Genomic DNA, 15,323 nt, shown 5'->3' with positions numbered 1-15,323 from the left:
CCCCCTAAAAAAAAGAAAAGGAAAAGAAAGTGCAATAAGTAAAGCCGCACCTCATGCCGGGGCCTGGCGGATTTGACTTGGAACATCATTACGTTTCCGAGTTCGCCTTTCATGCAAATCGCTTCTCTAAAGCTTGGAAGTTCATTACTAATGGCGCTTCCCATCAAGTTGGAGGCCCATTGGAATACTAATATCCCCTGGTATTTGTCACCTCAAGTCCCCTCTTCTCATAACACGGCAATTACAAGAATGTGCTTTTCCTTCATGGAATTAGGCATCACCCCCTGTGGCGAGCTTCCCACAACAGATGCTTTGCAGTCGTTTCCACAGACCATTGGAGCCTAAATGAACTACATGAACAGTCGCTTTATATGTATTAGGCCTGGTGCAGTAGCACTTATCTTTATTTGCTTATTTATCTCTCCAGGCCTGCATCACACACTTGTGTGTAACTTCGGTATTTCTCCGGTGAAATAAATTTTTCATCTTGGTGACAGACGAGCGTTCGAAAAAAATCTGCTGAAGTTTATGTCGTGTGGAATGAAACTAGCAGTGCCGTACTGTACGGAGCACTTTTGGAGGTAGGAAGCTTTTTGGGCTTCTAAATCATTTATAGCACACTCTTGAGGTAACGCTGTGCGCTCGCAAGCTCTTCATATAGTACTACGCTTTTACAATACGGCGTGTCGGCACATTTCCGCCTTGCACCGAACACAAGTCAGCTCGTCTTTGAGTAGCGTTTGCAACTTGAACACGTGTGCGTGGTACGCTTGTGTACTTATAATCTGCAATACCAATAAAGGAAAATGTCTTATTACATTTATCACAAGTACATGAAGCTGTGACTGTTATGCGTCCAACTGGTGCTACTGCTCATACTTATCATTAATGTATTCATTTATTATTAGTTTCATGACCTGTGCTCAATCCTCAAACTCACTGTATATTAAACTCCTGTTATTCCACAGCAGCGGGCGTATACTGAAGCGAAATCAACATATTTTTTATATTTTTTTAATTCCCAGATTATCAGCTAAATCCTCACAGAGTCAATATTTCACGTATCTACAAGAAGCAACGTGAAAGAGCACAACTTTATATTTGCACCAAAGCAGAGGAGGAAAAAGCTCGGCCCCATTTTTCTATTTTTTTTTTTCAGCCGTGATAGGCCTCTACTCACCTTCAATACATTGATGGGAAAGGAGAGCGAGCAGAAGAGCAAAATGGAAATGGTAATAAACATGCTAATGCTAGGCCGCGGAGCCGGGAAGAGCAGCTTCTACCCATCCCTCAGCTATCTATTTGTGTGTGTGTGTGTGTGTGTGTGTGTGTGTGTGTGTGTGTGTGTGTGTGTGTGTGTGTGTGTGTGTGTGTGTGTGTGTGTGAAGGGAAAATACAGAGATAGAGGCAGAGCGAGAGTGAAAGGGAAGGGGAAATGCACAATATTGCATGTGAGTGAGAGCATGCACACGTGCACACGCGTCACACACACACACACACACACTCACTTTGTGCTCCAGAGTAAACAGGAGAAAGCTGCATTTGAACGTGCCACCTTTCTCTTTCAATCGGCCTCTGGAGACAGTGCAAAGGGCCTTTTGTTGGCTCACTGGTGAGATAAGAAGCGAGTGGAGGGAGGAAGGGCTGGGTGTGTGTGTGCGTGTGTGTGTGTGTGTGTAGGGGGGTGCTTCAGAGACTCGCAGTGCCAGCTTTTTCTCTATAGGATGGAAGCACCCCTCTCAATAGGAACTCATTTGCCATGTTGTGTAATTGTGGCACATAATGGAGCGCACCTCATTCAAGCAGCCCAAGGCTTTTTCTTTTTTTCCCTTCTAAAGCCATTTTCTCCATTCACAGTCAAACAAGTCATGTTTTAGAGAGATATTACGCAGCCTTTTGAGCTCAGGGCCACCACATATTTGCCTCTGAATGGGATGTTATGTGTAATCAAGATAAAATTTTGTTCACTGCTCCTTATAAAAGAGGCACTGTCATCGCAACTCGATATTTGTCATCCGGCTTTTACCCGCACCGCTCGCTGAAAGTAAACAAAGTGGCTGACCTTTCCTGCCCGGGTTGCTATGCACGTTCGTGTAGAGGGGTGTGCGCGGCGTGTTAACAGCCACTGGTCCGCTGGAAGGCGCTGACTTTGAGCCAACCTGCCGCCGCAACGCCGCCCGGAACAATATACAGCGGTTAATCGCGTGAGAACGCGCCGCTTTGTTTTCTGCACGGTCAAATGAATATCAAAGCTGGAGTGCAGGAGATGAAAAATGACTGATTTGAAAATTATTGCTGAGCTTTTCCATTAAACCACTGCAGGCTAGGAATAGATGGCTATTTGCATAATTTAACTGGCATCTTAATTATTGTGTCAGAAATCTGTATGCAAATGACTTAAGTCACTTAGAAACGGAAACTTAGTTGGCTAAATGGCTAATGGACTAAATCTTATCAAGTTAGAATGCACAACGTGAGTGTAACCGAAGTCTGAAAGTGGGCTTGACTGTGCAGAGTGACGGTGAAAATAAAGGAAAATTTTAAAAAAAGAAGGAAAGACATCAAACAGATAAATTCAAGCTTACCTGGGTTAGTTGGAAGAAAAGGGTGCATTAGTAGTGTGTGTGTGTGTGTGTAGTAGGGAGGGTTGGTGGTGGCTTTTTCTTTGCTTGTCGGGCTGTTGAGAGGGACCTACCACGTAAAACAGTGAGTCTGGTGGTAGCGCTCGTCTCTCCAACACTGTTGGAGGCGACGCATTCGTATATGGCTTCGTCTCGGGGCGTGCGCAACGGCTGAATTCTCAGCACTGAACCAGAGCCATCGTCGAACTCAATCACCTGCAGGTGCGAGAGACAGGATATGTTAAAGGAGATTTTTTTGTTCACAATGGGTGAGGGACCTTCTGCAGAAAAAAAAGAGAAAACAACAACAAAAAAAAACAAAACAAGAAAGAAAGAAACAGAAACAACACTGTCGAGGACATTTAGCTAACAACACTGATGGTGACTGACACAATGTGCTGTCTATGACAGGAAAGCTGCTGCCTACCTTACGCTCAACCCTAGTGATTTATGTTCTGATGAATGTTGCACGTTGTTGTTATGTACATATAGAAAGAGTATCTTTAGAATTTATGCAGGATTATTTTTCTTGTGGCTAATTCGTAGGTGCTAGTTATATTTGATTTAAACAAAAACTAGCATACTCTTTGTGGTTAGGCACGGAGTCCATTTGTTATGTGTTCAGCTGTAAATTGTTGGATATCTACTTAAGCGCTGTGCAAGACTTTATAAAATAACCAATGAGGCTGACTAACTTTAAGAATGGGGAATCTTTTTATTTTATTTATTTATTTATTTTTTATCTTGGTCAGACAAATTTTTGCCTGGACTTTAGGTGGCAGAGAATTGAAACCTGAACGTGTCCCACTCTTAAAGTTAACTTTTAAATCCTTTGAAGGAAATGCATCACACTGGATCGTGTCAATGGGACAGAAACAAGCACAGACAGTTAAAGGTGGCTTGATAAACGGTTACGGACAGTTGTACCATGAGGTGAGGTAGTGGTACAAAAAGACAGGATCGACTGCTTTGGACGAACGACACATAAAATGCTGACAAACAGGTGTGGGTTTTTTTGGTAGCTTATTCAGCTATGGGTTTGGTTTTTTTTGTTTTGTTTTGCATGCTACACGTTGTATACTCACTGATTTTAGAAAGATCTGTGTGTCATAACTCAATCTCTTTTAAGCATAGAGGTAGATTTCAATAAAAAAAAAAGAATAGGCCCGAGAGCTCTGTTGCACACACGTACACGCTCACACACTCACTCACGCACGCACACACACACACAAGCGCACAGGCCTACGGACATTTTTAAAGTTCACAGTATATCTGAGCATATGTTAGTTAACAATACATTTTAAACATTTCATTGGCCAAGCTAAAGCGGGCGATGTGCAGAAACAGCCTCTTTTCTTAGTCAAAGCCAAAGAGCAAATTAAAAAAGGAAGTTGTGAGACTTCTAAAAGGGAAATGGGTTTTTGTTAGAAGATGAAGCGGCAGTGCATGATTGAATCGGTGCAGAATGGCAGCTGCCAGCAAGTCCTGTGAGGCGGTGGAGGAATGAAAACTAGCGTGTTAGCATTCAGCGCAACGTGCGATGCAAACGCGATGAACTCTGATAAGATTAGATTTCTGCGGACATGAGATGCAAAGAAGAGGTGGGAAGAGGTCTCCAAGCTCCCTTAAGCCATCTTGCTGTGCAGTAGCAAGCAAATATGGCATCTAGGGCAGAGAAGGAGGGAAAAAAAGTGACACTATGATAGTCCCGAGAACTGACACAGAAATTAATAGAAATCTTATCAGTGTTCTGCGATGATGTGTTGTTTCTCATGGGTATTGAGCCCAAGTGCAGATTAAAGCTGACCAGAAATCAAAGCTTCAGCCAAAATAAGGAGGGCACGACATGCATTTAGATAAAGATGCCACAAAGCAGAAGGATTTTTCCGAAGTGAAAGCGCTACTTCCCCCCCTTTCACTTTGCACGTAGCTGGCAAATGTGGCGCGATGCTAATGGAGGTATCTGGGTCACACCACAAGTTGTGTTGGGTTTTTTCGTGTGTGTTTTTTCTCTTCTATCCAATTGCTCTTTCCTTGTCTTTTATTCAATTACAAATTTGTCCCCAGATCTTTTGTGTACTTGCTCATTAAACCTCATGCATGTTTAAAAGCCTGGCCAGCGTGATTATTAGAGCCTGCTAATGCGTGGTGGCAAGTCAGGGCAAAAGCAAGCGAGGGAGGCTTGGCGGAATGGATTATGTGCGAGCGGAGCCAAAAGCAGTGCTGAAGCATTCCCATTTTTGTCGAGCATTTTACATCAGAACAATAGACCTAATACCTCAAATCTCTGGTTGCTGACTTTCTTCCCCTTCTTGTTCCACACGATCTTCGGCCGTGGATCGCCTGTAGCTTGGCAGATGAAGGATGCTACACCTCCTTGCACGCCTGTTTGGTCATTGGGGGTTCTTAAAAACTTTGGTGGTGCTGAAAAGAGAAGCAGAGAAACAAGAAAAGATTGTTTTTAAATGTGAGCATGCTGAGCATCGCAGAGAATGAGCAATTAATCTTTTATCAAGCCACACACACGCTAGAGGAAAAAAAAGTCGAGGATTTTGGCATGTGGCTTTTAAGAAGATTGACTTTGGAAGTCAAGACAAGAGCTTATAGAGACTTTATTGTGCAAGTGCAAACAGATCAGCTGCTGAGATCAGGAGTAAAAGGACAGAGGTGTTGGGAGCAGAATGTATAAAACATTCTCCTGACCCTGGAAGGATTTTGTGAAATCTCCATTGAAGGTTGACTGACTTGAGACTTAGGGTGGATTTTGTTGCGATGGAAGGGAGAAAAGAAAGAAATTAGGCTTATAAAAACCATTTTCCACTTGTTGTTTTTCATTTGTTCTCAAGAGGAAATTTGGATTTAATTGCCAGTTATTTAGACATAAAAGACTTTCACTTGTGTCAAGGCAGAAAAAAGACCACCTCTTATTTCTCTGCCTGTAAACTGTGCTATTGTGATCGCTATGTGATACTGTCATGAAATAAATGGGAGGAAATGCGAGCTAGATGCATGCAGCTACTCCTGTGGTGATTCTGTTGTTCTCCATACAAGCTTTCAAACGAGTCAGTCTATTTTCTGAATTCTTTACTTTGTGAAGAAGTAGTTCATTTAATCGGAACTAGTTGGTAACTGAAACGAGACTCTGATTCAATCCAGTACAATTTTATTTGATATAGCACCAAATCCCAACAGCAGTCGTATCAAGGGGCTTTATATTGTAAGGTAGAGGCCCTACAATAACAGAGAGAAAACGATCCCCTATGAGCAAGCACCTGGCGACAGTGGGAAGGAAAAACTCCCTTTTAACAGGAAGAAACCTCCAGCAGACGGGCAGCAATATGCTGTGACAAGTTGGGGGTGTGGGGAGGGAGACAGGACAAAAACACACTGTGGAAGAGAGACAGAGATTAATAGTAAGTATTCAAGTTCAGGTTAGAAGTGATTAACACGTGAGCTAGTTTTTTAGCATCCCTCTAAGACTGGGTGTTTCTGATCAGTAGCATTAGTACCAGGGCTAATATCTGTATGTTATAACATTTCCCCACTTGTATTCAGAAAAAAGGAGCCTTTTAAATCCATTTAGTTGCAGACATTGTTAATCTGTCGAACATCAATGAATAATAGTGGTGCCCCACACAAATGAGACATAAACCTGATAAGAGCTTTGGAATTCTTTGATTGCTGTTCTTTTCGCTCTTAATTGGTCCTTTAATTTGACGCAACAAGTCAAGCGTAAAGGAAATGAGGATAAAAATGCAAAAAATGCAGCAGGCGAGTGCTTTCTGTGGTCATGGTATGGACGTTTTAAAACCCCATGTGGGCTTTGCAGCGCCGTACGCTAGTATTTGCTTTGGTTTGCACAACAATGAGGTTGTTCCAATCTTATTCCTGCAGAGTGCATTTTTAGAATTACAAGAAAAATGCTCCCCGGTCTAAGTCAGGCTTTGTCAGCCATTACAGCCAATCTCAATCCATATTCACTCGCAACAATTCAGTTCTGTCTTGCCTCCCCCCACCCCAGGATAATCAGCCTCTGCCTCACAAGCTGACGTTTCTTTTACAATCGCACAAAAATCAAAAAGCATGAAAGTGATCGGTTATCAAAGGGACCTGGCTTCCCCTGATGAGAATTTGATTGATTTAGACTCCAGCTTTATCATGATCAAGGCTCTTATAATTTCAGTAGCAATAATGTCAGTGCTAAGTCAGACCCCCACCGCCAGTGTTTTCCTCTGAAGCTAGAGTGCCGGCTTCAGTGGGAGGTGCAGCTCCATCTGTCCCCCTGCAGAGCAACTGTTTGCCTTTTATCAATCACTTCAGAAGGCCATTAGAAGCCACACAGCTGCAGTAATGCCAACCATGTGAATCACCTCATCCGAGTGAGCGTGTGTGAGCGAGAACGTGCGACCGTGCTTATTCGCGTGCCTGCCTGTGCACCGGCTGAATGCCTAGCAGCAGTGTCGGCGACAGCGCTGCGAGTGTGGGACAAATTAACCTGCGGGATTCGCGGAGAGGTGACATAAGATATGCGAGTGGCAATCAAAAGAGTGAACAGATAAACGGGCAAGCAGCTGGGCTTCCACTGGGCCAGCGAGTCTGGGAAATCGCCTGATCGCCCCTCACGCGCACGCACATGCGCGCAGGTTTCTCAGACTCGCACTCTGGTTCACCTGCTGACAGATCAGACAGGTGGGCAGCAGAGTTGACACTGTGTAATTTGTACTTGGCCTAAAGCTCCATTATATCTGCATTTGCGCCTTATCTCATTGACTGGCCGGGGTGTGGTGCACGTTGGCATGCAGCCAAGAGGGCGCTGATGGGTAATTGATATGCTATTGGGGCTGTTTTCGCTCCCAGGCCATCCATTACGGCTGCGGCGCGTCTCCCTATGCTGCCTGTAATAGACTTCTACGACATGTACGGGAGATCGGCGCTGGAGGTGTGTGTGTGTGTCTGCATGTGTGTGTATGTGTGTGTGTGTGGGAGGAGGGGAGGTGGGGCGGGGGGGCTAGTCATAGCACAATGGGGAGTGATTGAGGCGTGACATGGAGGTAATGGTGTTTTCACAGACATGGCCGCTGATATCGCCATCATACCCCCATTTTAGATCTGCGGCTGACAAACATCCATTTTGGTAGGCTCCTCGTACGGCGCAGACAGAGGCTGATTGAAACCTCGGCTCTTGTCCGAACAATACCGCGGCTATAACCTTGGCAGCGAGTAGAGGCACGGTCTGTGAGCAAACAGTGTGCAAATTTCACACGCCACAGAGAAACCTTACCAAAGAAGCACGATTTTTTTTTTTTTTGTCAGCGACTGTGTCAGAAAATGACTTCTGTTGCGGTATAAAAGCATACGACAGCAGAAAGCAGGGGAGACGTGTCACTTTTTAACTGTAATCATGTTCATTTAAACCAATTTTTTTTTTTAATTAACACAGATTAGCTTTTCAACGCGAGGCTAACAATTTAAGAGGCTCCTTTTACCTCGGCTGCGTGTGCGCACCTCCTTTGAGAGGTAGCCACAATCTACATAAATTAATGCCATGGCTAGGCACCTGGTAATCCAGTGCTAAGCTGTCAGTGGCAAACAAATGAGAAGTGTCACAAGCTGAAAGGCTTGTGACACGGGCCTGTTCCTGCCTTCCCTCGAGGTCATTATGTAACCTATCCCATACATAGCCACGGGAAAAGACGAAGCATCCCACAGCTCCATTTTTCATGGTTCAATGTTGTGTTAATAATTTGATGTTTGAGTGAGAACCACGATTGTTCTTCAGAACATCCATGTCCACAGGGCTGAGGGGGCAGACCATTCCCTGACTTTAAATATCTTTATTTTTAATGTGTGAACAGAAATGAAAATTGGAAGCCTTGAAACAATGTGGGCTGAAGATGAAATGCATAACTGCTCCTGCTACTGCACACTACCCTTACGACTGGTGAGGTCTTAAAACATTTCAAGTTTTCTTTTCAACCCATCAATCAAGTTTTTTTTTAGCTGATTATAAAGAAAAAACATAAATAAATAACCACAAGGAGTCACGTTTGAGCAGGCACAACATATTACCTACTCTGGAATCAAAAACGGAATATAGAAGCCAAAAATTTAACTTGTGGCCGGTATCTTTTGGTAGCCTGTATATAACCGTTATGGTCTGATCTGTGCTGACACTCTGCACCCTGCTGTTTAACAATATGGTGTTACATTGGTGCTAGGCAGCACTAACAAAAAGAGGTGGCTGATCTGCACGAGTCCTTTTCTGGAAACCTATTTAAAGCACGAAGGGAAACTCTGGGATTCATTTGATTCTTTCAAGTTGCAACAGTGCATTGCATTTCGCCCTTCCTCTTTTCTCCAGGGCTACGGCAAATCCCCCATTCAACCCCACGCAACTGTTGACCCTCAGAAGCGCTGCATTGGTTTGACCTTAATACGGGTTACCAGAATCAGTCATTCACAGAGGTGATGTAGGAGCAACCTTCAGTGCAAATAATTGTTGTGTGATGTTATCTTCCGATATATTTCCGGGGCAGTGCAGAAAGAGCCAGTGACCCCGGCACTAATGGAAGGATTGGGAGAGCCGCTCCATTTTCTTTTCTGCTCAAACTTGGATTTCAAACAAAAAGTAAGAGGTGTTGGACCTAAATGGAAATTTCTTCTCTTCTTGATAACTCCCAACCCAAATGAATAAATGATGCGAACGTGTTTATTAGCTGCAAAACCCATTTAAAAGTCAAACTCTGACATGACACAGAAGGGGAAACATTTCAAGAAACGCTGTCGGTAAACTGACACTGCATAAATAAGCTCACATCTTCAGGTTTTTGTTGGTTTGGTTTGATTTTTTTGTTTTCTGCTTCAAGTACCTGCTACAGGAGAGCTATCCGAGCAGTCGATGGTAAAAGTGAGGACCGGGGCTAATGATATCGATTCTTTTTGTATCATCCCAGTGGGGTTCAGAGGATCTTGGAGATGTGCATTCATTACAAGCCTGTTTGATATTGGCTTAACTCACAGTCAAACACTGCATTTAGAAATGCTGGTTCTCAAAGACATCCGAGTCTGGGTTTCGTTCACAATGGCCAAAACATTCGCAGCTATCAGGATTCGCCGTAGACTTAAGTTTGATCTGCCGAGCCATTAAAGAGCACGAATCAAAGAGAGGAAAGAAGAACATTAATAAACCGACTTTTAGCTGAAACCTCTATTGGGTCCAAGATGGCTCGGTTTTCACAATTATACTGACTGACATATTCAATTTCATTTGCATGAAAGGGGCCATTTCCTCTCTGAATCTTTAACTTGCAGGGTGAGGTGGGGTTGCGGAGGGCGATAATTAATCCTAACACATTGGGTGGCAGTCTGCAAATACTCTGCTCCATTTTGGACGTACGCATGGAAGAAAGGAACATTTAAGGATGTCATTAACCTCATTCGACATCTTTTAAGCCCCAGCATATCAGCTGTGTGATATTGATGAATTGTCACAATTCGAGCAAGCAACACAAATTAGACTGGAAGGGGCGGCTGGTGTCAGGAGAGGGTAAAAGTGACACATGTGGTGTATATATTTATATATATATATATATGTATATATGCCTCAGATGTTTGACTTACTTATGACTTATAATCCTTTGAGTATTCTGCAAGTCAAACAGCAGCAGTAACTTTGTTATAATAGTTGAAAAAAGGAAGGTAAACAGTGACGGGCTCATTGGTGATTGTAGTTCAGTTAACTGCCTGCACAAAGTCTAGAGATGTCTGACCTCATGCCAAAAACCAAAGCAGAATGTCTTAACAGCAGATGCACAAAAACAGAGCCAAACAACATAAAGGGAGGGCGGGGAAAAAACCACAAACCAAAAAGGAACCAAGACAAACCGCACATGCTAATCTTTGGCCACTTCACAGCTCGCTATCTGCAGTGCTATGATAAAAAAATGTATCTCTTATAATGCGGAGGAAACAAACTCCACATTGTACGCGCTGACAAAGGATCTCGGCAGAAAGAGCGAGAGAGAAAGAATCGGAGCCTAATTAGAACTGTTGGCTGATTTGCATTGCATGCTCATCGGTAATCTTGCCTTAAATGGAATCTGAAATTCTTATTGCAATTAGTGATTACTTGAGAAGGGATATGGCCCCCGAATGATTGTTAATTACTAGATCAGGAATAGTACATTAATTCACTGCAGAGGTTTTAATGCAGTGCAATGATGGGGACCCACTCTTCCATCAATATTGTGCTGCTTGTCACACATAATGAAGTTCATAATGCAAGCCTTCTCCCACACTGCCCCCACCGCCACCAGCCCCTCCCCACTGCTTAAATGTGCTCTCTAAGCAAAATTTCAAACAGTCATTATGTAAAACTAATCCAATGGAATATACAAAAATGCAGCCTAATGACACATTAATATAGAGACTGCATATAGGTAATAGGGCTGCAGGTCCATTTCCTGATAGGGTCACGGTCTCTTATCTGGCTCATGAGCTAAAGAGAGGCGGATATGAATAAATAAATGTATATCAGTGCATTGAACGTGGCTTTAAAGCCAGAATAAAAGCAGTAGGACACATAATAGCATGCAAACTCAAATACTCAACCCAGTGACTAAGGCTGCTTAAAAAAACATATTCTGATTGGACTGTCTTAACCCCGGCCGGTGTGTATTACTCATGCTCAGTGGCGCTCCTATGGAAGGTCTGAGCTTCTGGCTACAACTCTGCTGGAGTAAGGGCACTTGTGCGCAGACAACAGCAACCGCTTCAAAAAGAATGGCTAATGCTCTTGTCCCACATTCGATGCACTGACAGAATCTCTGATGGGGGGGCAGAAGCGCAAATCGTGCACATATACATGCATGCACAAGCACATGCTCTCACGAGTATTCGAGCATTCCTGTTGGATGGCGGAGGCATTGCAAATGGGCGAACGATGTTAATAAATTGACTGACGTGGGGCGACAGAAAATCGTGAAGGGGTCCATTAAATAAGCACATATTGAAGAGAGGCAAGTTTGGATGAGATGGAAGCCGAAGGGGTCCCTGTTCAATTATCATCGTGGATTCATAAAGGTAAAAACCTCTCAGTTCTGGAGAGACGGAACCGCATGGGTTATGCACGCCTCTTCTGCGGCGTATCCCGACATTTGCATAGGAAAACTCACTCTCTCTCTCTCCCTCACTTCCTGTGCTTATCTTTCTACCAGGCACGCACCCGAAAACAAGCTACCGCCGTCTCCCGAGGGGCACATTAGCGAGGCAGAGGGATCCAGTTTGTCACTTAATAAAACGGCCCACTCAAACAGATGGCTTTGTTCAAACGGCCCCCGACGCTCTAAAAGCTGGGACCGGATCACCGCCGAGGCAAATCAGACGCAGGAATGCCCACCTCCCTTTGCGGTGGAAACCAAACAGAAGGAAACATATAAATATTGAATTGCACCACTGTTGGTGCGAAACCGTCCGCCTGTGAGAAAAAGAAATAAATATGAAGGCTGAAGAAGAAGTGGGAGGTTGGGGGGCGGGGCTGGGGGAACACTCAGCTTCCCTGTTGGAAATTCTGAACATCTGGGCTGAGGTTGTCAAAAGCCACTGCAAAAGAAAAAAAATATAAAAAATAATAATAATACAGAGGGTTCACTTTCAATAAGACTTCATTTTCATCCCTGCTCATTCATTATTTGTTCATTTGTGCATGGATACACAAATCTGGGGCCAATTGGTGTGTGACCATTTGAGGAGAAAACAGTCGAACAAGAAGTATGAAATTTGGATTTGTTTGTCTTGTTTGTTTTTCCCTCTAACGTCTGAGGGGAGGGGAGGTGGGGGGTGGGGGAAGGGAAAAAAAAAAGAAAAGAAAGAACATAGATAAGCAATTCTAATTGTGCAGGCTTACTCTGTTTGGTAGTCAGTGCAGTCTATTTGCAAAAAGTTAATTATCTGATAGGATAGGCAGTGGCAGCCACTAACACAGAAAGCCATTCGTTCATTCTGTTATCCACTAGGCAATGGAACGATTCATTAAATGGCAGTGCTGCAGCAAAATGGCCAGTAGTTATCATGCTGAGGCTGCACAGACTTGAAAAGATGTAAAAAGAAAAAAAAAAAGATAAACAGTCTTTGACCGTGTCAGATTATTGTCAATATAATGATGTGTGTGATTCTTCTAATACAGAAATAATAATAATAATAATTGTAATAATAATACAAAGATAAAAGATTTTAAACGATGATTTCATTTGTTGAGGGAAAAGGCTATCCAATCTGAGTTCTAGTTCACTAGCCTCACCCTGATTCCTGCCAAATCACTTAAATAAAATCTGTCTGGTAAAGTGAACAAGGCTAGAAGACCTCACAAAGCAACGCATCATGCAAAGATCTAAAGAAACAGATGAGAAACAAAGTCACTGGCATCTATCAGCCAGGAAACTGTTACAAAGCCATTGCCACAGCTTCGGGACTCCAGTGAATCACTGTGACAGCCACTATACCACAACTTGGAACAGAGGGAAACCTTTCCAGGAGTGTCCGAATTTACTCCAAGAGCACATCGACGAATCATCCAGGAGGTTACAAAGAAATCAGAACAACAGCTAAAGAACTATGGTCAGAGTTTATGATTCAACCATAAGAAAGAAACTGGGCAAAAATGGCCTCCATGGGAGATTTCCAAGGACAAAAACCACTGCTGACCAAAAAGAACATCTTGATGATCCCCGAGACCTTTTGGGAAAAAATATTCTGTGGATTGACAAGACAAAAGTTGAGCTTTTTCAAAGGTTTGTGTCCCGTTACATCTGGCATAAAACTAACACAGCATAAAAACAACAAACATGGTGGTGGTAGTGTGACGGTCAGGGGCTGCTTTGCTGCTTTGGGACCTGGAAGACATGCTGTAATTGACAGAACTAAGAATTCTGCTCTTTGCCAGAAAATCCTGAAAGAGAACGCCCGACCTCTATTTCATGCCTTGAAGATCAAGCACAGTTGGGTTATGCAGCAGGACAATGATCCAAAATACACATGTCCGCATCTGAATGGCCACAAAAAAAACCCCAAAATGATGGTTTTGGAGTGGTCTAGTCAGTCTGGACTCAAATCTGATTGAGATGCTTTGGCAAGATCTTAAAAGGCCGAATATATCAAAAACTCTCCAATGTGGCTGAATTACAACAATTCTACAAAGAAAACTGGCCAAAATTCTTTAATAGCAATGTGAAAGACTCATTTCCAGTTATTACAAATGACTGATTGCAGTTCATGCTGCCAACTGTGGCACGACCTGTTATTAGGTTTAGGGGCAATTAGTTTTTGCACATAAGGCCAAATAGATTAGACGACTTATTTCCCATTCTAAAAAGAAAACTGCATTTTGTATTTTGTCTAATATTAAAATTTGTGATCTGAAACATGTACATGTGACAAATATGAAAATTAGGAAATTAGGAAGAAAACAAATACTAATATATTATTCAGTTCCTTTGTGTTTATTGTGTATTTTATATTGTTTCCTATATTGTGTATAGGAAATCAATATATAGGAAATAGGAAATGTATATATGTATATATATATATGTATTGTGTATAGGAAATTAAATAACTACCATGTTCAGCCGGCTCTAATCGAGGGAGTATTTCACTATTCTTGGGCCTGCCCTATTTCTTTAAAGCATAAACTTCACATAATTGTCTTGCCCTCAACCACAGAGCGGAAAAGCTTGCCTCATATTTGTCTCCGTAGGAGCAGAGATGGATTATGTAGCAAATAATTCCACAGATTCGACATTGTATATTTAAACAGACTCTAATTTTATGGATAAGCAGTGCCAAGCCATTTCCGATGGATGCCAGTTGCCGGGCCATAAGAAGTGACACATTCCCTGCACTGTGTTTTCTTAGGCGCTTACAGGCAAACTAGCTCATGCTCCAGCAATCCTGCATGATGACAACTGGCTTCCTTTCAGCAGCTCAGCTATCCTGCAAATGCTCCTAAGTTCAGCAAACCAGGTTATATTAATAGCAAGCTTTTTAGGAAAATAAGCAGACCTTTTATCCTGGTTTCTCCACATCCTCTGTACACCCAACCATCACATTATGCTAGTCTTCACATTCTCATTAAAATAAAATACAAATTCTTAAAAAAAACACACACACACACAAAAAAAGAACAAAAAGAAGAAAAAAAATCCAAAATGAGCTCGTCTGAGTACTGTTCTCTGCAACCAGCTGTATTAATGGCTATCCTCACACCAAAATCCTATTACTGGGACAAATGATATAAAGGGGAGGTACCACAAACAGTCACTCAAGGACCAAAGTGACCTTTCATAGGCCACTAATTTTATGCAGCAGTGAAGGAATAGTACTGCATATAAAAGAGAGGAAGAAAAATGGTAGTAAGTGGAAGGGTACTGAGATGAAAATCACCTTTTCCTTTATGAAGCCAGCAGTGAGTATGATCTGTCAGAAACCAGTGGCATAGCTGTTAGTGACCAGGAATGTAATGACATGTCAATTATGACATATCATGTTTTCTTCCATATGTGAACAGAGTGGAAACTCAAAGCATTGCTGTGTTTTGTGCTTATGTAACTTAAGAAAACCTCCAATAAACCAGAGCCAGATGACTTGGGTTGTCCAGAAGTTTTGGACCCTATGAGAAGATCTCACCAACAGAACAGTGCCACAGAAGCC

General features: G+C 42.7%; 1 protein-coding gene across 37 annotated transcripts in view; it reads right to left on the bottom strand.

The window, feature by feature from the left end:
• The window catches only part of LOC102302568 (protein tyrosine phosphatase receptor type D), a 205,221-nt gene that overhangs the window by 68,635 nt on the left and 121,263 nt on the right, over positions 1-15,323 (bottom strand). For 22 of the 37 annotated variants that reach the window (XM_042226133.1, XM_042226135.1, XM_014337761.2 and 19 more), the window contains exons 4-5: positions 4,900-5,045; positions 2,696-2,837 (exon numbers count right to left, since the gene is read on the bottom strand). In XM_042226133.1, coding sequence (XP_042082067.1) covers positions 2,696-2,837; positions 4,900-5,045 — 288 coding nt within the window. Of the gene's footprint in view, positions 1-2,695; positions 2,838-4,896; positions 5,046-15,323 lie in introns of all 37 variants that reach the window. The other 15 variants (XM_042226131.1, XM_014337755.2, XM_042226137.1 and 12 more) reach the window with 1 other exon arrangement.

The sequence above is a fragment of the Haplochromis burtoni genome, unplaced genomic scaffold (assembly GCF_018398535.1).
Source record: "Haplochromis burtoni strain Fernald_Lab_line unplaced genomic scaffold, NCSU_Asbu1 Contig_198, whole genome shotgun sequence".
Taxonomy (NCBI): Eukaryota; Metazoa; Chordata; class Actinopteri; order Cichliformes; family Cichlidae; genus Haplochromis; species Haplochromis burtoni.
The sequence above is the reverse complement of the archived record's forward strand: the minus strand, read 5'-3'. Positions and strand labels throughout refer to the sequence as shown.